Source organism: Frieseomelitta varia, unplaced genomic scaffold, assembly GCF_011392965.1.
Source record: "Frieseomelitta varia isolate USP_RPSP 00005682 unplaced genomic scaffold, Fvar_1.2 scaffold_792, whole genome shotgun sequence".
NCBI classification, from domain to species: Eukaryota; Metazoa; Arthropoda; class Insecta; order Hymenoptera; family Apidae; genus Frieseomelitta; species Frieseomelitta varia.
The window spans coordinates 17,079-42,811 of NW_025110581.1; the positions used below are offsets into that span (position 1 = coordinate 17,079).

The window sequence follows — 25,733 nt, forward strand, 5'->3', positions numbered from 1 at the left end:
TTATTTTCCAATAAATCACAGGCAACTCTCTGCCAGAATAGTAGCCAGTTCATAACACGTTCCGTGCCATTTTCGCGCAACTTTCCAATCGGGTCGTATATTAACATGCTCGCACGCTGTTACATTAGAAACGTATATTTTATACTATGTAACTAATTTGAAATAGAAATCTTGTTTCATATTTTCTTCCTCTCGGTTTATGTTTGTTTCTGTACAGGGTGTGTCAAAATAGGTGGTGAAGAAGTGAGTCGAACAGATAGAATGAAATTTCTTCACTGAAGAACACTTTCGTTTTTAAGAAAATCAAATTCTTTAACAATATTGTTAGCTATCTTAGAAATATCATATGTCGACTTGTCAGAAATGTTATTAGAAGCTTGTTAGAAATTAGGTATATATCGATTTTAAATAATTTTCGAAAAAATAATTTTCGTTTAAGTAAAAACATTTCGACATTTAAGTACATTTGAATTTGATACTGGACAGGCATAAACAGTCAACACGAGAATATTCTGCGTACAGAAACACGTATAAAATGTAAAATATAATTCTTCCTGTCATTTTCAAAAGAATAGACATTGAACATTGCCTCGGCAGTTGAACATTGTTCCCTTGATAAATATTCAAACTCGATTTCTTCGAGAAGCAACAAAGAATTTTTATACACTCCACATGTTTCTCGTAGAATAATCTCTTTCAAATAATCCTTCTCTATCGCGTCTAGAATCACATCTAGAACTAGTTCAAGTAAATTCAAGTATATTTAATTTGAAATTTTCGCACTTGATCTTCCAGAAAACAAAGTAAAGAAAGAAATTTTATTTCGTTTCTTCGCGAAAAGTTCAAACACCAATCCTGAGACCTCCTATACAACTCGACGACTGAACACGAATTCCTACACCGGCCATGCAATCGCCGCGGAACAAACCCGTACGGGATCAAAGCAGTTTAAAACATCTATCGATAATAACACAATAGCTGCTTTAAACCGCATACCTGCATTCCCGGTCGAAAGCAAAACCGTCCATCGATGTACCACGCCTCGAACCGATCGATATCGATCACATTCTTACCTGTGCTCGCGCGCTGACGTTCGTCCATTCGTCAGCGAGATGCAAGCTACACGTTTGGCTCGCAACACCGTCGTCCTGTTCGCGGAACAGCTGGCGTAAAAGTATCAAGCGGCGGCGTCCAGCCGTAACCATAAGCGCGTCGAGCAAAAAGCGCTTCGTTTCGGAGTCTTCGAGCGTAACGGTAGATGTAGAAAAGCGGAAGAACGCGCGATGGGGGCGTAATCGCGATTTTTATTGCCACCCGGTTCGTTTTATTATCTAGACAGTTCAATAAGTCAACGTGTCAATTTATAAAGTTGAGGTAGCAGGCTTTGAATCTTCCTGGAGAAATCTTATACGCTTTTAAATGTAGAATGCGTTAGAGAATGAACATTTCTTTGTAAGTTCTGTTTTCTAGATTCTCGATAATTTAAATTGACATAAATTCGCAAAAAGAGATATATTCATTTGATCTCGTTTCAAAGCGTGAAGCTTTTATTTTTATAGTCGTGAATTTGTTTTTTTTCTCTCTCTCCCTCTTTGGAGATAATTACGTAATAAACGAGAAAGTGAAGATATTTCTTTCTTGAAAATTGTCGAAACTCAAACTCGTTAAAAAAAGTTTTTCGCGTCTAAATCCATTATGATGGAAGATTGACATTTGATCTCTGTGACGAGCTCTTAAAATTCACACTTTGATCCTTTTTTCTTACCATTTTATTGATCTATGAACCTTGGGATTGAATTTCTGTCGTTTAATCCTAAGTTTGAGCTGGTCATTGACAAAGAAGTGGCTTCAATCTTCAAAACGACGGTAGATCCAGTATCACAAAAACGTTGATGTTTGAGTTTTTACAGCTTTTGTAAACATGATCTTCGCAAGTCCTCCGCTACTTCGAAGAAAACCAACTCACCACTGTCAAAGCACACACTTTCAAACTTTACGCTTAAACTTGAAGAGCGAATGAAACTAAGAGAGATCGCACGATATTTTCTTTGCGAAATTACATCAGTTTAAATTGCCGACGATTTGTTATCATTGCCAGTCGTGCTCTTCAGTGTACGTTCTAACAAACACCCACTGTATCGAGTGTCATTAGAGAGCATTAGAAGATATTCGTTACAGTTATTGGAAAATTCCACGTGCATAAAATCATGCTGGACAGCGTTCCGATAATGGTACCGCGTGAAAGTAAGCCGCGGCTCGTTCCCGTATACCGTTAGCCAATGACGAGCTTTACATAACGCGTGTGTGCGTCGCACTGGTAACCCAAAATTTCGGGAATCTGGCCGGAGGAACCGGTTTGTCAAATCTATAACGGAAACGCCGGAAAGTCGTAACGGGAACGTAGCGAAACGATCGTTCGAGAGGCGAAACTCGCTCGAGGAAACGCACGGAAGCACAATGATTGCACGTAAACCTTGAGTAACCGCGAAATTTGTCCACGTTTGCCTGAAAGATCGCTATTGGCGTAAGATTCGTTGCGCGCGAGTCGCAGATGATTTCGAGTGACGATCATTCGTAAATAAAAAGTACGACTTTACAGCTGACTTTACATTCTACGTTCGTGAGTACCGAGCGAACGAAATAACAAATGCGTGTGGTGGAAATCGCGTGGGATAAATAATATGCACTTTGCGGTGAAGTGATGGTAGGTTATATAGGATATATATATATATATATATATAAAATATTCAAACGTCGCGATGGAAATGAGAGAAAAAGAATGCGTGGAAATTTCTAGACCGTAACTCGACGTAGGCCGACGCTCGTTTTTCACTCTCTCGCGGCTCGCTCAAGACTTCGAGGCGCGCGCTTTTTAAAAGCCAATGACTATAAATCTGAAGGTTGGAGAAATTCTAAATATAATATCTTGCTGGGATACTTCACGCCGGGAATGATCCTTTCGTCAGCTGTTGACGTAATTCACAAGTTACGTGGTCAATCCATAAATTGAGTATTGAGCAAAAAAGCTTACTTACACATTTCACAATGATTTTCATATCTTATTTGTTGCAATAAAGTTGCAGAAGCGTGATGAAAATTTTCGAAGAAATTCAACAAATCGAGTTTAGACGTACATTTAATTTGCAATCAACGAAATTAACTACGATATTGTCCAATTATTACAATCACGACACGATACTGAACAATAATCGTTCAAGATTAATCTCATTGTGCAAGATCTACTTACAGAAATTATCTACAGATGTGTATTTCCAGATGGAATGCTCAAGTATCTCTTAACAGCGGATTCTAACCTTTTTTTCCCCTCTTTTTCTTACTCCTTAATTAGGCTTTTCATTTGTAAGTAACCGCTGTCCATCCCTCAAAAAAATTTTCTTACGTTAGCTAAATAATGAAACGACTCGAATTAATCTAATGACATTTGTAGGCTTTTTGATTTTTGATGTTTTCAAATACAGATAAAACCAACGCAAGTCTCTCTTTGTGAATCTTTCTCTATAACTTTGTTTCCGTGTTTTTATTTTAACTCCATAGATTGGGAACCCGTGTTCTATAAAATATAGACAGTATATAAAATACAGCGCGTGGTAAAATATTTTTCTGAGCAACAGAGAAACGTTCGCACGTCTGCAACAATTTGTCACACCCGTTAAGAACGAAATTTTGCGTCGCAATTTCGAATTTCTCAGAGATCGAACCGAACAATAGTATCCACCGTGTCGATCGAAGTGTGCATATTCATCGCGTGGCGTCACGCGTTTCTTAATATCGCCGGTTTATTCCCATCGGTATCGTCGCGTTTATCTAGAAAACTCTCTTCTCGACGAGATCTTTCGGCCATGTCGACGAAATCCACCTCAAGATCAAGCGAGAAGTTTCGCGAATGTTCGCGATGTCGGATCGGTGCCGATGTTTTCCAGAAAGGTCTGCTGGCAGCTTCTTCTCGTTCCGGCTCGTTCAACGCGCGGCTAACGACGCGCTTCTACGGACGCGGCCGCGCTACATCATTATCCTTACGTCATTTCTAAGAACTATGGTGCGCCTCGCAGCCATCTCGTTTCCCACGAGACCGTGACTTTACCGGGAATGCAAATTTGTCCGACGATTAATTAGAATTCCCTGTGGCAAGCAGCCGCGTCGCGTAGTCGCCGTGCGAAATTTCGCGAAGAAAGGAAAATTTTTGTTGTCGAGGAGGGAAAAGAGGAAAAATTGAACTCTGGCTCGATTTTGCACATTGTGTATGCGTATTATGTCGGAATATTGATGGTATTCGCATGCTTTCTTTAAAAGAGAATCTTGAATGAAAATTGTAAGTAAAATTTCTCGGGAAAAATATTTTGCGAGAGTAAGTAATAAATAGTAAATTTAGATCGCAGTTCGCGTGAAAAATTTATGATTGTTATTATAACTGTTTTTTATTCTTATTTTTATTGAGCTTTTTCATTTGTTGTTATTATTCTTTATTAATGAATATATAATAATTATTATTAATTGTTAATTAGTATATAATAATAATGATTATTATTATTCACTATATTATTATTAACTAAGTCATGACAAAGACAAGAAGAAAGATTCACTTTATTTGAGATCTCATTGGCGTATTCACATCACTAAATCTAATCGCTCGCAAAGAGATGTAACCTAAATGTCGAGGAGATGAGAATTACGATGAGAACATGATTCATGGAGGACAATTAATATGGTTATAAATGGTTTTGGAAAAAGGAAAGCTAGCTTTCCTCGATTCTTCAAACTATATTTAATTTGTACAGTGGATCGTAATTTTTTTGGGGGAAAATTTAGATCGAAAAAACACGAATATCGGAGAAAAAAATCACGTAAAAGTTAGCGTATTTGAGTATAATGGGCTAATACAAATTGTTACAATTTTGTAAAATAAAAAAGGCTTGAGTTCGTTTCAAAACTCGAGGCAGTTTATTTTGTTTTGAAGATTTTACACATCGCGTAGCAGGCGAAAGTGAAATAAGCTACTTTCTCGAAAATGTTAAAAATACAAATTATCACAGTATGTAAAAATATTAAACAATTTTGTTCACGGCTGAGTCTGCAATAGATTTGAAGATTGAAGTATTCTCGTTACAATTTCTTTCTCGCCAAATTTTATCAAATTTTGAATATTAGGCTTAGAAAATTCAAGAAATCACACATACTCATCGTCGTATTCGTTTCCAAAGTTCAATAAAAAAAAAATCGTACTTCACGTTTTATTGTCTCCTTATAAACAACAGACTTCGAGCTTCGAACTCAGTCGTAAAAAAAAAAAAACTTCAACGTCTCTCTACGCACTGTGACGATTTATAGAATTTTAAAAAAGTCAATGTTAACTTTAAAACTTTAAAAACCACATTTAATCGTTGCTCGATTTTGTTTTACGAAATTGTAACAATTTCGATGTTTAACCGAATATTAATGCGAGTAACTGTACTGTGAAAGTTCACAGTTTTGTCAGCAACGAGCCAAACGTTCGCGAACGCTTGCATGGAAGAAGAGACGTACGTGCACATGTGGTTGGCCCGTGAGAAAGAATAGATCACGGTGCTGCGTTGTGCGTCGACAATGGACTCTGTTGGCACTTTCCATTCGCGGCGTCGTTGACATTTCTGCGGCACGCCGCATTGCCTCGTCGTCGATCGAGCATGGATAATTAACCGCGTCCACGAAAGCGTGCTTTCTTCTTGGAATTCGGCATTCCGACGGCGACGCGTCCAATTAACAAACGCTCGTGGAGATCGTTTCGAAACACGAATAAAATCTCCGTTCGATCGAGGACGATTCCATCGTGCTTTACAGTCGAACGTATGACGAAACTGGAAACGTTCCTCTCGCTCCGAGAAGATACCGATCTGAAGAATTTAGCCTCAATAGGCTGACGCAGTCATTCGCTGTACAGTATAACATTTACATAATATCTGCGTTTAATAACAGACTCCTTAGGAAATAGGAAAAAAGAGAAATTGAATTGAACATGATTTTTATAATTTGATTTTGCCATAATTTGCCAACAGTCGTATAATTGATGACTTCCCCACGGATGTCAATGTGGAACGTACATTTTCTACTTTTGGTTTACTTTTAATTTACTTTTACTCGGAAGCAGTCATGGTGAATGAACAAAATATTATCATTTTATAAGGATATATTCAATTCGCGATGCCGTGCGCATTATACTCCACATATCTACGGATTTATTTGAAAATTAATTGAAACGTCTTTAATTAAATTTCGTTGGAAATATCGACTATCCTTCTCATTTAAATCGTCAGGGATTAAAATTAATTAAGTTGCGCTATTCTTTACATTCCTTTCTTTTTCGTGATTATTTGAAACGAGCCAGTCCCCTTGATAATACCAAAATAAAACATTTACAAATCAATGACAAAAGAAGTATGAACTCTAGACACTCAAGAGGATCTTTCGCAACTTCGTTATTACTTTCGTTCGCTAAGTTACAAGTTCACCTTCCTTTTAGAATAAAATTCCATCTTCAATAAAAATACGCTTATCGTATGCAAGCACTTTCCAGAACATTATGCGTATACATAATTCGCAAAGAGAGTCGTGTATCTCGCTGGTTTTTTCTTCAATTATCTCGAGCAGAAGAAGAAAAATAACCGCCGGTTCTTAATTACACCGGTTCGTTAGCCTTCGCGTACGGAGTCACGGTTCAACGTCAATGAACTTTTACGTTGGTCGAGCACATCGGATCGGCGCACCGGTGTCGTTCGAGAAATCGATGCCTCTGGCCGATTCGAGAATTAGCACGGCGGCCATCGACGCCGAGAATAATGAGCAGTGAAAGCCTGTCGTTGGAAATTCATCAAAAACGAGGTAGGCTTCGTTAAGCGAGAAGACTTGGAAAGATCGGCTTCATGTATATTAATTCGATGTAGGCGAAGTAGGCGTCGATCGTGGAATCATTGATCGAGCGACACTCGCCAACTTCAAACTGGTGTTTCAATAATAATACGGATAAATAATTCACAATAATTTATTTATACGGTATTCACAATTTATTTACTGCCTTTGTAATGATTATGATGATAAATAAATTTATATCACAATACTACAAATAAATAATAACTCCGTAATTAACTTTAAAAATATAACAAAATATATAATTACTAATAATTTATAATTATAAATATATAAATACTAATAATTTATATTTATAAATATATAATTACTAATAATAATAAACGAAGATTAAATAATGAAAGTTAAATAACGAGTGAATAATTTCTACTATAGTTACGATATATATAAGTGTCTGTAAACATTTCCATGGTGATAATAAAATTACTAACAATTTTTCAATATTCTGTTGTTTATATTAAATGCACATCTCGACGGAACGATTTAATGAACATAGATGTCATTGATCTAAATTCTTTAAAGCAGAAGTCGCTACACTTTAATTATTTGCAGATAACATTGTACTTACATCTGAGCTAACAGCTTTCTTTTTTTCTTTTTCATAATATAAGTGTAATTATGTACGTTATGTAATTATGGCCTTGTGCGTGACATGATAGTGTAATAGAAGAAGAATGAAAGAATTTCAGAAGAAAAAGTTCCCAAGGACAGAAGCAGTCGTGAGTCAATTGACACTCGTTCGAAATAATTCACATAAACTATATGATTTCTCATTGCTTCTTACGGAAGTGTACAAAATGATAGAGATTTTTTTTTTTTTTTAAGAAATATGTATCATTATATGTATCATTAACTCTTATACACTATGGTTGTCTAGAAACCCAATGCAATGCACGTTGAAGATCATTCTAAACCTAAACGATATCACATGTCACAGAAAGATATAATCAACAAATCGTTGCTAAATACTATTCCGACAGGTTCGATTATTCCCAACGCTGTGTCATTTTGTTCGAAACGATACCACTTCGTAAACAAATTGCTGGTAAATGATAAAAAAAAAAAAAAAAAGAAAAGTTTAAATACTTGGTGAAATTCTGCGCGTCGTTGGAATGTTGTTCCACATCATGATGAAATAAAATTTTCTCCGTTTCAGTCTTTTCTCTTTAAAACTGGTTGAAGGATCTCGAGTTATCCGTGGCACGCGCTGAGAGACCGTAACGTCTCCGATCGCACAGAATGCAAAATTCTTCGTTCGCCAGCACATATAATGACACTTTATGAGTCGTGTTGGAGGAATTATACGCGCTGTTGCGACGTCGGGAAACTTTCTAACGGCGCTGGTTGAAGATGGGAACCGAGCGGTTTCTCAGGGGACGCGAGAAAAAAAAAGAAACTGATGTTCATCAGGCGCACGCCTGGCCCTGTGTGTCGCGACTTAAAGAATTAAGGCGACAAATGGTGAGACGTTGCTCGTGTCTTCTTTCCGATTATCCTGTCCAATTACTTTTTTCTCTCAGCGAGATCCCACGATTAGTCCGAGGTTTGCACGACGAACGTCTGTCAAACGATAGATATTTAGGTTAATTGCAAAATTTACCGATAGCATTTACAGATTCAGTAGGAACCGCGCGAATCGAGAAGGTGATAATCGATTAACGTGGAAAGGGATGACAATTGAGATAAATCAAACGACGTAATTAACTGAATAATTAAACGTTCGTTCGAATTCACTCACGCTTCTGCTGATGTTTTAGTCACGAAAGTCAAATTTGAAAATTAAAATGAGTAAAACAAATTAAACGGGCAACATTCGTAAAATTTGCCACGGTTGTTGGATTCATTAAGGAACAGAATTTATTAAGTCAATAGAATCGAGTTCATCATTGAGCTTAATTGAAATTATTTAGATGTCTAAATATCTCGTCTGAATTTCTTCCCTTTTATTGAAGTCAATGTTTTGTTAATTATTGAATCGTAGATAGATGAAAAAGAAACAAACGCAGGATTTTTAGAAAAATCAGTCCTCCGTAAAATTCGTGCTTAAACACAAGAAGAGTTCCCAATCGGTTTGTATTTGGCCGACGGAGAATAAAAATTTTTCAAACTCTGCTTATTTAAAATTCCTGTCGTCACCGCCCCGATTTTTCAATTTTCAATCGCGAGTTTCCGCGATTCATTCTTTCATGGCTTTCACGCCAGCAACCATTTACCATTTTACAGTCGAAACACGGTTCTCCTCGTCTCTCGTTTAAATCTCGGTTTACGATTAGTCAAACGAAGCTTGAATTCAAGCTACTTGAAGCTATTCCATCAATGTGAGACTGTTATTCGCTTGAGAATTCCCTTTCAAATTCCAAGTGAAGTTGAGATTCTTTTACCTGTCCTTTGAAAATAATCTAATCGTTTTATCAAAATACGGACCACGGACGAATATTCTTTCAAATTCTTACGGTGAAGTTAGAATTCGTGTATTTTCCATGTCCAATAATCTGAGTTGTCTAAATTCGATTAATCTGAACGAAGTTTCAAGTATCGACAGTCACTTTCTCGCTGAAGAAAATTCCTCTCTATAAATTTCGGGAGCTATCAGCCTTTCGGCGAGCGGTGGAACATTTCCTAGTGAATTATTTTTAACTTGTCCTTGTACACATTTATTTATTTATTTATTTTTTTTTTAACGACGTCGCCTCTTTTCGCGAGCGTGAATTTGTCTTCGCGACATCACGTTGGGCGAAAGTCGCGAACCGCTAAATTGTTATTAGAGAAATGACAGTGTTTCCCGAGCTGACTGCTCCGCGTTAAATTACAAGATTATGACACGCGTTTCCGTCCAACGGACTGTGTCGCACGATTCTGTCTTCAGCTGGCGAAAAAAGAAACGTCAGCTCGAAACAAAATGAACCGGTACTCGTAACTATTCTGTTTATCAAATGTTTTCTGCACTTGGAGTTGTATAAATTGATCGGACCATTTGGCCAAATAATTATGTAACGTAATGATTGTCAGACGAGTATGAGTATTAATTGTTTAATCCTCGAATAGCCGACGTAAATGAGCCGACACCGGGTCATTTTTGACCCACAACTGAATTTTTACTGTACTTGCTTTGCACCTAACTTTTTGGTACAGGATGTTATCTAATAACGATTATAATAGAGGAAAGGAGTTCGTTTAAAAAATGTAAAATTTTACAAACATATTTTTTATTTATGTGCACTGCGTACATACAACATTATTGTGTTTTAAATCGTAAACATTTGACACATTTGGTACCATATTTATTATCATTGCCTATACATATATAGCATCAAGTTCTGGGTCAACGGTGACCCGGTGTCGGCTACCCGAGAGTTAATAGTAGTTAGCGTTTTAAGAGGCTGTTGTCGAAATAACATCGTTTAAACGTCAATATTGAAAACTATGACAATCTCCATGAAAAAATAAACTCAAGAGTTGGAGATTTTTTTTTTAATTGCGACAGTTTAAATCATATTCTCTATGTCAGGCCTGTCGAATTGGCGTATGTAGAAAAGAAGAATCCCCTCCACTTTTTGAAGTTAAAAACACTTTCGTATCCACTTGTTTTAAAAATAAAATATGATAAAGTAGTACAAGAATATACAATGGTAATTAACTGTTATCGGGGACCCCGGTTCAATCATAAATTATGGGTTGTAAAAATGCATCGCCATTAATAAACATACGAAAAAAATGCAGTATTTTTAATTACATTAGATTATATGAAATAAAATATGATAAAGTAGTACAAGAATATACAATGATAATTAACTGTTATCGGGGACCCCGGTTCAATCATCAATTATGGGTTGTGAATAATAAATTGCCGTTAATAAATATACGAAAAGAAAGTACAGTATTTTTAATTACATTAGATTACATGAAAAGAGATTATAATATTTTAATAGGTTACAGTAATTTACGAGTACTTTCCTTAAATTAACGACGTTGAAAAATTTAACCAAATGCGCGATATGATAGCTGCATCGAAGCAAGGAAACGTCGGATTTAACTCTACCGATTAACTCTACCGAGTCACGATCGATTTAAGAAGGATACTTTCTTCCACTTTTTAAAATATGAATACGGTAGACGAAGACAGTCGATGCTCGATCCGTTAAAACTCGCTGGCGAATCGAAGACGTGGCAATCATCGTCTTCATAGAAAATTCCACTCACCGCTCTCGGGCCGCTCGATCATCGAGAGAATAAGCGTTTAAATCCCACTTGAGGAGAAATCGTTGCTGATGTCATTTGTCCGCCGCTGAACCATCGGCAATCCTTCCTCGCATAATTAATCGCCGATCCTCGGAGATCCTCGTTCCGTTTCGCGGTGGAAACTGGCTTTGTTCGATCTCTCGTCGTATTATTCTCACGAGAACAAGGAGCCGAGAGAGGATGCGGCCGTTTGCTCTGTCCGTTTGCTCGATTTATCGCGGCGTGGTCGAAGACGCGGCTGATTCGCATCTGTTTAATTCTTCGTGCACGTTTCTGCGCACAGTCCGAGCCAAAAGTGCATTCAAAATTGAAAAACCTTTAGCTCGATATATTTTCTCAGAACTGATTGAACAATTATGCGCAGTATGATACGAAGCTGTCGATTTTTTTCACAAATATATTCGTGCTTGTTTCATCGAGTTACGATGAATTCACGATGTTTGTTTCTATGATCTTGCAAGAGCAATGTTTCCGAGTCTGACTGTGTGCATGTAAAAAAGACTCAAACTCGGATGAAAGACGATGAAAATAGTATCGTTTTAAATCGTTAATCTAACGGTATATCTTGAATGTTACATAACAATGTATTTATAACTCACAAATCTTGATTCTTCTATGCGTTACCTTACTCTTCGCCATTGCGCTCTGACAATTGCGCCATTGTACTCCAGACAAATTGCTTGTTTGCAACAGTTATTAGTTTCTGTTTCTCATGCCGGTGTAAGTTGGTAATTAACCGCGAAAATATCTGGTTATAGAAGATTAAAGACACATTAAAGACACTATTCGCACGCTATTATTCGTACGCTCGTACGGAGACGTGATCTCTCGTAATCGCGCGTGGACACTCCTCTCTTCACAGAAAAAAGAAAAGAAAAAGAAATGATCAAATTACGCAGATTGCACGAGAGGAAAGTTTGAACAATTCATTCATTTCGTCGAAACTCTCAACACGCCGCGCGTGCAGGTTTTCGCGAACTCGTTCGAGGCTCTCGCGATTTCCGACGTCACGATACTGAAATAAACTTGGAGCTGCCGGTTCGAGAGAAGTAACTCAGCCTTCGATTCATCGACAACATTGTTGATGAATCGTTGGCGAATAGCAGAAAGAACGAAGGACAAAGCGCGAAGGATGGATCAGAAGCAGCTGCCTAGATGAATGCGGTTCACCGAGATTAATAGTACATTGGCGGGGAAGTTGCCTGGAAGGTCACCGCCGATTGCCATTCCACGTTCCTCGTAATTCTATATTCAACATGGACGCGGGGCTGCTTTCTTCCATTGAACGCGCGCGAATCTCAAACAGGTGGCGTTCTGTCATGCAAGGGGAAATCGATAACCCGTCCCTCCGACAACAAATTTTCGCACTTTCGCGGCGCATTCCTGATATTTTCTCTACATCGGTGTTGTCACGTCGTGCACGCAACGCTCGATTGCGAGACATTGAAAAACGAAAATAAAATAAAATAAACTAAAAGGAACGTAAGGCGTAATCGCTCGTATTTATTATTCGAGCGAAGAAGTCACCGTCCTTGGAACATCGCGTGTCACTTAACGCGCGTTACTCAAGTAAGTCGTTTCGACGTGCAACGTTACGTAACGCGGACTTTGATATTTTTATCGCGAAAATAAATTCCTTGTTTATCAAGTTTTTCGTAACGGGCAGTCACTCGCGACAATAAATATCTGTTGATACTGTCGCAATTTCGTGAGGCGGAATCGTACGACGATAAATCTGGATTCGTTCGAGGCTCGAAGCCTCCGCTTTCAAAATACGTCGTTATTGTAATTTTATTCCAGGGTGTTCTCGCGTCACGTAGCGGACAGAGAAGCGAGAGCATTTTTCTTCTCGAAGGTGCACAAGGTGTAGAAACATTCTTTTTCACGACTGAATTTACAATAGATTTAAAGATTGAAGATTCCTTCTTATCCTTAATGATTCTTTAAAGATCTTAGAGACTTTCAAATTGAAGCTCTGAAACTTCATGTACGACTTCTTTTTGCCATTTTCTCGAACTTTGAGCAGCAAGTGGAAATGAATATAATTACAATTTTTTGAATTTATACCGACTATTCAAAGTTCGACGAAGTGGCGGAAGGTCATCGTGAAGAATAGGTTTTAATTTTCAAGTTCATCGTAGACTCAGTCGTGAACAGAATTTTTGATGAAAATTTATAACATTTTTTGCTAAAATCATTTCACGTAATAAAATGAACTATGAGTTTTGAAAGTAGGAGGCTATACGCTTTAAAACAAGCCGAAATTATACGATTTTGTTTTTAAATACCAAATGTGAGTGACTGTAAATTAACAATATAACAAGATAGATCCGCCTTTCCTCTCTTAATTTTCTTCCACTCTGCACGAACGATAACACGCTGGTGCATTACACAGCGCATTACACAAATGTCATAACGCGTCCTAACGATATTCGTCCACGCTAAATCATATAATTAGAGAGGCTGGTTGTGCAATCGTTGGTCGTAGTCGGAGATATAGGAAAAAAGAAGGAAAAGGAACGAGCAGGCCGATGGCAGGATCGCGGGCATTCCTGTGCAATTATAGTTTCCTTTTATCGCGTTGATCATACACCTGGATCGAGGAATCCGGTTTTACACACCGAGCAACGAATGCGTAATGCGTGTTCATTAGCGGTCCCGTTGAAAGTGGCTGCACGAGGATCTATAATATTCCGCGGACGTGATCGATTTGCTTGCGCTAGGAACGGCTTGCGCGATAACGCGGGCCAACGTAGACACAGGTGAACGTGTACGCGTGTAAATTCGCGAGAATTCCAATTGAATTAGCTCGCTTGCGTTTCCCAATGCCCGAAGGTTGCGAGAGTGACACGTTTGTTTACACATCCTCGCGACTGATAATTAGGACTCTTAAATTGTAACACGCAGTGACTTTTAAATTGTAACACGTAGAGGTGGACAGAAGTGTTCACGCGCTTGATGAGAAGTTATCGATACTTTGAACTGTTGGAATCAAAAAATTGTGCAACAATCGAGAAAACTCTCTTAAAACGAGAGATCTCTACTTTGTCGATCTTGACTTCTCCTTTCTCGAAGATGTCTTTCATATTTAGCAGCAAATTTAGAAAAACAAGGTTCCGCATACTTTTGTTGTTGAAAGTTTGAACGCCTTCGAAATCACTGTGGAACATTTTTCGTAATCTTGAACGTTAGGTAAAAATTCGAGAAATCCAAACATTTAACTCTAATGTTCAAAGTTCGATGAAGTGAAAATCATGTGAAACGTATTATGGGACGATAAGACCCTATAGAATTTTATATTAATTTAATTTCTTAATTAATGTAAAATTTAATTTAATATTTAATTGGGAGAATTATTAAATTTGATAAATTTTAATTAATAAAAAACTTTAATTTAAGAAAATTTATTTTGATTTTTAGTTTATAATTATTAGATTAAATTACCATAGGGATAACAGCGTTGTATTTTTTAAATAGATCTTATAGAAAAAAATGGTTGCGATCTCGATGTTGAATTAAGATAAATTTTAACTGTAGTAGTTTAATAATCAAGTCTGTTCGACTTTTAAAATCTTACATGATTCGAGTGAAAAGATATCGTACAACAACAAGTTTCAAGACCATGGTAGATTTAGTTATGAAAATAATATTTTTAATTTCATACTTTTTTGATTTTTCACAATTTTCGAGAGCAAAAGTTGTTAACACACCTTTGAAAAGTACTAGCACAGAGTTAGGCCAACAAAGTGGAAGCATTTCAAAGTCAGACAAACTGAATCGTTATACTCTTTTCCTTTCCACGAAGCTGTGACAGATCGAAATATAGATAATTTTTCATCAAACGTGCGAATATTCTGTTTGAGTTTCCTGTTGTCGCGAAAGAGCAGTATTTGTTGTTAACCTTCTCCATTCCGCATCCATATTTTATTTCGTAACTTTATCAGAATTGCTGGTCGAGAGAAAAGAATATAACAACTTTATTTCTGTCATTTCATCTTCTGATCGTGACAGTGACCATTCAATGGCTACGTAGATACGTATGATCTACGTAGAACTTCGTAAAAAAGCAATATCGGGCAGTCATTTATTCCCAAATTTTTAAAACGATTTTTGCCCCGAATGAAAAAAGGTGAAACTTCGTTGGCGACAATGATTGCCTGGATCGATTGGCCAGCTGACTCGTGAATCCGTTGAAGGCAATCAAATTCAACACGACGAATCGAAAATTTCGCGGATCGAAATATGGTCGGCGCGAGTGCAAACGCTTCCACGCTCCTCGCGCGTAAACTGGCGCACGTAACTGCAGTCTTCGTGTCCCGCTACGCGGTTTATGGGAAACCGTCGTTATTTTCCGGCGGAACGAACATTCAAAATCGCCTGCTTTCTTAAACAGAATTATTTTGCAATGGAGCACGTAATGGTAATTTCGTTGCGAGATTCTGGTTTACGGGCAACAGGTATTCTATTTGCAAGCGCTTGTTCGTTAGGTAAATCAATTTGCCGAAGTTACGTGGAAAATTGGCTCGGGAGGGGTGAATTAAGGCAACAAAGAGGAAATTGATATAAAGTGATTTCGTGGTAATTTGGTAATATGATCTCATCAGTCGTTAAAAGGCCAACGTGGCCTTTAGGCGAATATTCAGCACGTTGCGAGAAGGCTTGTTTAACACAATTTTTACTTTTAGGCTTTTATTCGAAACAGATGAACGCGTGTGAGAAATGCAACGAGTTTCACAGATGTTTCATTTATAAACAAACTGTTTAATAAATTGCCAAATACTACGATCGACGCGACAAATATTTTCACCCCTTCGTGACGAGAATTTTCATGCGTGGTTCAAGTTGCAAATTGATGTTACGTTCGAGGTGACGTCGAAGGACGTTTTCTCGGAGATCGTTTCTCGCGGTGCGCTTTACAATTGCAAATAACACCACACACACACACATGGTTGAATTACACATGCGTTACGCGCCACGACCAATTTTCTCGTCGTCTTGCCTCTCGAGTGAAAGGCAATTCAACGATATCGCGGGCTTCGTGTTTTTCTCTGCCTCGATGCGTCGTCGGTGTCTTCTTTCTTCCATCGTCGGGTTACAGCGGCGTGGAAAAAAACATTGCTGCGTGGAAAGTTAAGGTTCGACGAACTTTTCGACGAGCGCAAACGGCAATTAACGCGGCGCTCGATAAATGGTAAACGAAAACGATTCGTTTGTTTATTTCTGTTTCATTCGCTCCAAGCGCACGAAAATTCAAGCCACAAATCTCAGTTAGATATATATCGACGTGTGTGTAATTTGAATTTTTATTACCTGCCTGCCTGGAAAGGCAGTTGCGATTTAAATATATGACACTGACAAATGGATGTGACGAATTATCGGCACGTTCTGAATGTTCGTGTCGACCAGGACACGTCCTCTTAATTCTTTAGCGAAACTTTTAGCTAAAGACGCGCCGGAACACGGGGAAATTCAGTCTCGTAAAGTTTCTCGAGCAAAACTTCCCGCGAAGCAAGAAGTTCCCCGCGTCTGCAAGAATAGCGACGTCGTTCGTCATTTTCACCATTGATAGAACACCGGCGAGAACTCTCGTCCGACGGGTAGCGTAAACATTTCGAGAAACATGCTTTTCCACGATTTTCCATAAATCGTTCACCTGTCCGCTCGTTAAAGAAGGTCCCTTCGTTTCTCTTGCGTAACACGCGCGTTGCTCGCATATTTCAAACCCCCTTCCTCGGTTTCTACACACTGCAGTGTACCTGTATCGCGTCGTGTGTCATTATCTCGTAACACCCACGTTTCTCTGCTCAAGTCTATTACCTTCGCCGGAGATCTCGCATTGTGAATGCAGTATATGTAAATAGAATAGACACGCGCGAGCACCGTGGCAAGATTGTTGCAACGGAACGCGCAAAACGGCCAGCGTTTACGGGTTAATGGGATGAATTACACGATACAATGCGTCGCCTACGCGGCCGCCGATTGTTCTGAAAATCGATTCGTCATCGCGTAAACGCGGGTGAATTCGAGCGCGAACGGGGAACTCGAATTACCCGCGCTTCAACGTCGATCTCTTTCGCAAACACCGCGTACGTTTTCGTTGGAAAACTTCTCGTAAAATATTGCCACATATTTTTTATACGTAAGCAACATGCATTCAGACACTAAATATTGAAACTATTACAATTATAAATAAATAAGTAAATAAATAAATAAATATGTATTATTATTATAAGGTATTAATATACATTATATAATATATTATTACAATTTTAAATAAAACGAAATTGAGTAGCAACAAACCTGAGTTCATTTTGAAAGTCCAAACCTCTACTTTTACGATATTATAAAATTATAAATTACCATTGATTTTATTCGAAAATGTGTTTTTACCTTGCGTAACAAATAAGAACGCTCTTTTTTTAAAAAATTTATATAAAAATTTAATATAATTTTAATTAATATAAATTTAATAAATTTAATATTAATTAATATAATTTTCTATAAATTGTCACAGTATGAAAAGACATTGAAAAATTGAAAAGATATTGTTCGCGATTGAATTCACAATAAGTATGAAGATTGAAGCCTCTATTTGATAACTCTTTCATCTCTTGAAATTCGCTGTAAGATTCTTTTTCGCTAATTTTTTTACTGACCTTTGAATAGAGTAAGACGAGAAACAATTAATGAAACGCAGATTTTGCGATTCCTTGAATTTCTAATACTCAAAGTTTAATAAAATAAAATTCATCAGAGTAGATCAAGTTTCAGGAGGTCATTCTGAAGAGGAGATCTCGATCTTCAAGTTTACCGTAGAATTCAGTCGTGAAAGAAGTTTTTATACACTATGACAATTTATAGTGTTCTCGAAAAGACAAGTGTCTTCACTTTTCCATCCGCCACGATATGACACAAAACGAATCTCCGAGCGATGTACTTTGAATGACGTGTTTCAAAAATAAGGGCTTGAAAACGAATCCAGGTTACGTTTCACGAAACTGCAACAGTTTCAACATTCAATCAGCGAATATCGACACGAGTAGCTATGTCTATTTTTTTCGAAGAATTCATGGAAATACTGTAAATTGAATCGAGCGATATTCACAAAGTAAAGGAAAAGTCGATCATTCATCTTTCGACTTTAATTGCAATCCTACGCTCCCTATCCTCCGCGCATTTTCTATCGACTATGTAGGTTCTTGCTTAGTGCTTTGAGGCGAGGTGATTCGGCCAAAAGTTGCAAGGCGGAACGGTGCTTCGAGGGCAACCGTGGCTCGATATCAAACGAAACTGCAAGGGTTTCCACGCGCGCTGTATTATTATACGAAGGAAATGTCGAGGACGACGTTTGTTGAATCGTCAGCAATAACTGTACAGTTCAAGCGTGTAGGCGAAACGTTCGTTCGCGTGATCCAATTGTCCAACGATTTTCTAACGATGGTCGTTACGTTCTTACGTTGCAGGCGTACATGAAGAAGGAATTGGGCAAGGTGGTGGTGTACACGACGACCTCCGGCATCGTGAGGAAAACGTTCTACAATTGCAAGAAGGTGAAGCAGATCCTGAGGACGCATATGGTCAAGTACGACGAGCTGGACCTGTTCGGGGACGCGGAACTGCAGACCGAGTTGAGAGATCGTCTGGGCTCCACGGTGATACAATTGCCGCAGCTTTTCATCGACGGGCAACACATCGGAGTATGTAAACCTGTAGAAAGGAAATCGGAAACAATCGATTCGCGAAATTTTATTTCATTTTATTCTATTTTTATTTTTTTATTTTTTTTATTTTTTTCTGAAAACGAATCTCGCGAGAGTGGAGGAGAAATCCCCGTGAAAACTTTCCAGGCGAGCGTAATCGCGGCGAATTATGCAGCAGCAAATTGTTTCTAGTCGAACGCACAGGCTGCCGTGGCGTTAGGCAGCAGCAAGGTTAGATCTATCCGCTCATTATTCTCGTTAATACGGTCGTGAATAATTATCGATGCTTATCGAGGTCTTCATTAGGATGCGCGACTAATATTCTATACGGCAGGCAGTAGCGGCTATGGCAACTATTAGCATAAAACTTGAACCGGCCGTTCGCTGGTAGATCGGGCCACGTCGGCACGTGTCACGTCTGCTCGCGATAAGGTGCACATTCCACGATTATCAACGTGGCAACGACGTTGAGTAATGAAACGTGAGCATCTGTTGGTGATGGTTTCAACGAGCTGCGTCCGACGCAGTGCGTTAAACAGGCACTCGCCTCTTCGTCGTTATCGATTCTTTTTCGCCCGTTCACGAGCAATCGTTATTCTTTTTCTTTTTCTTTTTTCCTCTCGCGAACACGCGTTAAGTTTCAGAGAGGAAACGAGCTTCAACCCCGTGTACGAGGTAACGGTAATCGCGAAAATATGGATGACGCGTGAGAGACGCGCCTAACTGAGTAGATTTGGCCCGAGTTGGCACGACACGTTCTACTTGCGCGCGGTGAAACTTTAGTAGTACGATGTCGTTGGGATTGAACTACTCGGTAGGTTCATTTTTCTTTTTTTTTTTTTTTTTTTTTTTTTGTTCTTTGTCTTGGAGAACTTTTTCTGTATCATCTAGTTACAATTTACTTAAGCATCGAATAAAATGATATAGCATTGGAAATAATCATTTAATTTAACACGAAATTTTGTTGATTATATCGTTTAAATTTAAAGCAATCATCAATGCGCATTGCGGGTTTCCTAGAACACAAGTGTAATATCTAAGAATTCCAATCTCTGGAGAAATAATTTCTTTTTTCATCAGAAGCGATAAGAAGTCTTAGGTGAATTATTCCAATAGAGCGTCAATTGACTCAGGACTGTCCTCAGGAATTTCTTTTTCTGAAATTCTTTTGCTCTTCTTATTATAGCTTCTTTTGTTCTTATTATTATAGCTTTCGCTCCAGGCGTCTGTTCATATATTATACTGTTACATCGCATCATACAACACCAAATGTATACGTTTATTACAATTATCAGCAAGAAACAATTATTATCAAAAAATGGAAGTTCGAGCTGTTGGTGCAAAAAGTTCACAGTGCGATGCATGTGAAACTGTGGTAGCGTTGATACTAAACGCAATATAAATCTCGGCCGTTGGAAATATAAAGCTATTATAAATGAAAACATATGGTCCGTGCCGAGTCTTGTATCTCTCCAGCGAAATCGTGCTATAGAATTAAAACTGTAAACGCACCAAATTGTTAAATTATATGAATGTCAAATGTACGCGTTGGTTGAAAAATTATAAAACATTAAAAAGCCTATGAATTTATTGCACGTACCTAGGACGCTAACAAATTACCAACGATCGACTGGCACGTATAAGTTTGCACGTGTCGGGCGATCGATTTCGCGATCACGCTTTTGCTTTTCCCCGTAAATTTCTCGCAAGGACGACCGTTGCACAACCAACAACGTTCGAGAAAGCGACCGGGAGAAATCAACCGAAAATGTCAAAGATGACGGACGAGCGTTGAGCTACGAATCGGCCGTTAAACCGGAAATCTGCACGCACTGTTGCGCAACAAGCGTATTGACTTGAGAAAGCTCTTTTACTCCGCGAATTGCATCTGCACGCGCTTCTGCCGGCCGTTCCATCGATCATAGAATTTCGAGAAGTTTCAAGTTACGCAGACAGCTAGCTGTTCTACAGTCGATTTACAACGATGGCATCGCGATGGCGATTTCTTTTCTGCCGCGTCACGCGCCATTTGCGCGAGTGATCGAAACTTCGAGAAGGTTATATGGTGATTTTTGAGTTGGAATTCCGTGGAAAGAGAGAGAGAGAGAGAGAGAGAGAGAGAGAGAGAGAGAGAGAGAGAGAGAGAGAGACGAAACAGCTGTTCGTTATTCGAAAGGATGTTTGAGAAAATGAAAACTTGTTCCGTGTGGAGAAGGCCGCCAGATTTGTCTAGGTTTCCGAGATCCCAAGGTCACAAATTCATACACATTTCTTTCAAATGGCATTATACATTAATTGATACAGCTAATACGTCGGAAGATTTGCTTAGAAGATATTTTAATATTTTTGGTTGTGCTTTAATTTTGTACAATTTAACTTTCGTACAACATTAATTTTGTAAAATTTATCATACGAAAGACGATTGTATTCGTACTTTGCTTCTCTTTTATATATAAATTTTACAAAATTAAAGTTACAATGTCTCTCCTCGACTAATAATTTTTCGACACACGTAAAATGTTAAAACGCATGAATCAATTAATGCATAGAAAAATAATGTGTAATTTCATTCGACAAATTCCATCTAGAGAAATCTGATCGGATCATCGTGATGCAGAACAAATTCTACTTCACAATTTTTCGAACAATAAATAGTCGCGTTCGAATAATAAATCGAATGTAACAAAGAGAAGAACCGGATGACGCAAAGAGTATGAAAACCAATGAAAATTTTCACGGGTGAAAATTCGCCCCGGTACTTTTCCTATTAAATTTTGGGGGAGCGGAGCACGCGCTTGTTCAGACAGCTGTGAAGTAACAAACGTGGAAAATAAAAACTCATTTTTCACATTGGGACCTCGAAAAATTGTTCCATCCCCCGGTGAAAGCTCGTAATTTAGCGTTGACGCGTGATAACAAAAATGAAACCAGTAATGGAATTTCCGGACAACGCGGAGCGGACAACTATAATATTTATATATACTATACATATACAGGGTGTCCCGGGGGGTTTTTTTTCCCCGCCAAACTGCGAGAGCCTATTCTAGGGGCCAAAAGAAGAAAAAAATGTTGTACGAAATTTGTGAATTAACGCTTTGTTAAGGAGATATAAACGAATAATGATAAACAGTTGCTCGCTATTTTTAAAGTCTCGTCTCAAAATGATGTCCTTCCGCTAGTATACAAGCTTGACATCGACGAAAAACTGAATTTATTGCTCTACGCAGTGTCTCAGTATCTTGTTGCGTTTCAATAACTGCATTAAAGTCACTTCGGTCGAGTAAACCTTTTGTTTCAAAGTACCCCATAGGTAAAAGTCGAGCGGTGTAAGATCAACACTTATTTATCGACACTCATCTCCAATTATGAAACAGGCTCGTGCAAAGGAAAGGAGTGACTGAAATACTGAAACTCAATAAAATACTAAGTATCTATTTTTGATTGTATCTCTGTAATGAAGCGTTAACTCGCAAACTTCGTGTAACATTTCTTTCTTCTTTTGGCCCCTAGAATATGCTCTCGCAGTTTGGCGGGGAAAACCCGGGACACCCTGTATATATTGCGGATATAACGAGAATGGGTTTTCAGTTTCGGTGTTGCGTCCAGCGGAACAGATGATTTCACGTTCGTCATTTTTCTTCGCGCTCGCGGTGGTCCTGTTATTATTACACGCGTCGCACGCTGTTTTTCCGCTACGTTTGCTCCGCCACTTTTACTCGCTTTGCCAGTCCAATGCGCGAAGAAGAAAGTTTCGCGCGAATTTTAGATTTCGCCAGTGCTTTGATCGCTCGCGCGGAAGCTGATGCTTTCGGCAATGTCTTCCGAGTCCGATCTATCGGCGTCGGTATCCTTTGTTGGATTGATAATTACGATATTCAATAAACTGGCAGCATCGTCGAAGAAAGTGCTCGTTCTAATTTCGTAACTCACAGCACGGAGGGAAGTTTAAATTTTCCGTAGCTTGGGAACATTAGGACATGGATTCAGAAAGGAGGAATGTTATCAGGAAGGGCACAAACGTAGTTTCAATTGCAAACTTACGTAGATATCGTACGAACGAATATTTCTTTCAAGTTAAGACGCAACGGAAGATAAGTGGATCTTTTATAACGTCAATCGTGCACGACCGGTGACTGACGTGTCCTCGTTTTCGCGAGGAATAATGACTATTCGTCGTTCAGCATCTTATGAATAAAGACAAGGAATGATTACCGGGAGAGGGAGAGAGAGAGAGAGACAAAAGAATTGAACTTTTACGTTCACATGCCGAGTGAGGGTTAAATAACGTTAAGATGTAACCCGTTATTATCTCGGATTACCCGTATTACCGCCCGTAATAATATTAAGAAATCCTCTTTAATTTATTTCAGCCATTGTAGCATCCAACCGGTGGAAATTTTCTTACGCTTTCTCGAATTATCACTGTGCAAATAAATTGTTCTACTTGAGATACGTACTTGTCACTTAACTGTTAATATTATCAAGTAAATCACTTGGTAAATTATCGTGACTGACAGTTCTGAAAAAAAAAAGAATTCCAGAAAGAGTGGCATTACCGATCGCGTGTCTACCGAGAGCATTGACTATCGAGTATATCTAGTCGGGACAGATTGAGGGGCAGGATGTAGGAATTATGATAACGAGCCAGCGTGACCTTGATTCCCAACTCTACCGATTTCCTGCTTTTGAAAGAATTCCTCCCGTTTTCAACCGGACACAAAACGAAAGCACTGGTTTTATCGCTGGTATCGCCGTGGCAAGCCTTCCAAGTGTTTAATACCGCTCGAAAGGAAACAAACGAACGTGCAATTACATGTCGTGCAATTAGAAGCACGCTCCGATAGTGGCGCGGCGTGTGCAATTACATCGCAACGTGCCGGCTAATAAATTGCATCACAGGGAGGCTGGAGGAATTCCGAAGAAATTGCCAACGTTGCCTCCGATCGTTGTTCGCGAACGAATGCCGATTTCTTTTCTTTTTTTTTTTTTTTTTTTTTTCTGACGAACAGGTTACGCAATTTCAGGGAATATCGAGCGTTAGAAATTTCCTAGATCAACGCAAAATGCGTATACCGTTCGGAGCAAATCGATTTTCAATTCGTTTTCTGCCCATTCTCTTTTCGATTCGCAGTAACAAAAATGGATTTATTTCATCGTCAAAATGAATAGTATTTGCGAGATGACTGCAGCAGATTTTTCACATTTTCGGAAATTTTGCTGTCAACGTGACACGTTGGCAAGTTAATGTTGAAAGAACACGCGTAATCGAATTGTAAGCACGCACTATGAACTTATTGTTAGAGTGATCTGTAATTGACTTACTTGGTCTCACTTTTAAAGTGAGACCTCTACATTGACAGTCGTGAATTCGTCCTTTTTCTCGGGCATGAACATTTTTAAAATTCAAACTCTCGCAAAAGATCATTGAAAAACGTTTTTCACGCAACAAAATCGAAATTTTTCCTTTGCAACGACCTCTTCAAACTCGCTACATGATTGTTTTCGCGTATTCAATTTTGAACTTGGTACATTGATGACGAAATTTTTTTCTTCAATTGTTTGATATTAGAACGTTTAATAAAATAGCGAAAAAAATATCATGCAACAAACTTTAAGCGATCGCAAAGAGGGGACTTTATTCTTCAAATAAATCTTGTTACAAAAGTAAATTTTTAATGCTTTTACATTCGTACACTTAAGGTTTGAATTTTGACAAATTTTCCAGAAGAATGTATTCTAGCTCCCGCTATATTACATAAAATCGTCTTCGAGAGACACTCGCGACTGTCGAAATAAGAGTTTCACGCTTTAAAAAGAAACTAAATACATTGTTACACGACCATTCTTTAACAAAGTTACATCAGTTTAAATTGTCAACAATTTTCCATTGTCGTTGCACTCTTCGCGCTCTGCGTTAATGAAAACGAATAACAGAGGATTTTTGTTATTCTCCATTTGAACGACCAATATTATTGTTCAAGATTATTATCGTTCAGCGATTATTCAAGAGAAGCTGCGGTTCTATTTGCCACGCTATTCCACTTCAACGCTTTTACGACGGAGACGCGGCACAATTAGGCGAATTGCACAGCGCTGGAGGAGAGAGATATTTTTTAACGGACAAGCCGAAATTACTTTGTATGATATTTCCTTTCTGCAGTTTGCGGCGATGAAATTTCCCAAGTTTAAATGAAGATTCTCGTACGAATGGTAAAAGTCGAGTGATCGAGAGAGGAAGGAAGGAAGGATTTAATTACATAATTACGTGTTCCCGGAAGTTTTGTTAACGCAGAAGGCGTTATCCCTGCAACGAGGAAGCGTGTATAAATATATTACGGGGTATAATCTTTTTTGTCTAAAAGACTGCTTGTTTTAACGAAGATTTAAGGGCACCTTCTCACGATTCTTTTCTCATTATTGTTTCAGCCGCTTGAGAATTGTGTAGCTTCTCTCCCGTGTTACAAATTAACATGCACGCGATACAGATACATAGAATCTATGCTAACGCATGAGGGTTCGCAGGTTGAAAGAAAATGGAAAATCTTTTAAATAATCAAGTCACATCTAATCTTTCACTTTTCGCAGCTTTCATCAACACGTAGATACATACAACGCCAACGCCAGTTCATAAGTTGAATAGAAAATCTTTCAAGCAATCTTTGATCAAGTCACTAATCTAACCTTTAACTTTTCGTTAGCTTTTATCAACACGAACGGCATCCTTTGAAGAGGTAAAATCTTAAGATAGCGAAAGTGCGAACGAAACGCAATCTAGGATATTACCTTGAAACGAAATTACCTCGCGACTTAATAACAGCCGAGTCGAATCTCACCTGTTATACTTTGCTGCTCGTTTCTCAACACTTTATCTGTCGG

General features: G+C 38.4%; 1 protein-coding gene across 1 annotated transcript in view; it reads left to right on the forward strand.

The window, feature by feature from the left end:
- LOC122536028 (glutaredoxin domain-containing cysteine-rich protein CG31559-like) overlaps positions 1–25,733 on the forward strand; it is a 47,981-nt gene that overhangs the window by 12,066 nt on the left and 10,182 nt on the right. Inside the window, exon 2 of the mRNA XM_043668042.1 lies at positions 18,621–18,854. Coding sequence (XP_043523977.1) covers positions 18,621–18,854 — 234 coding nt within the window. The remainder of the gene's footprint in view (positions 1–18,620; positions 18,855–25,733) is intronic.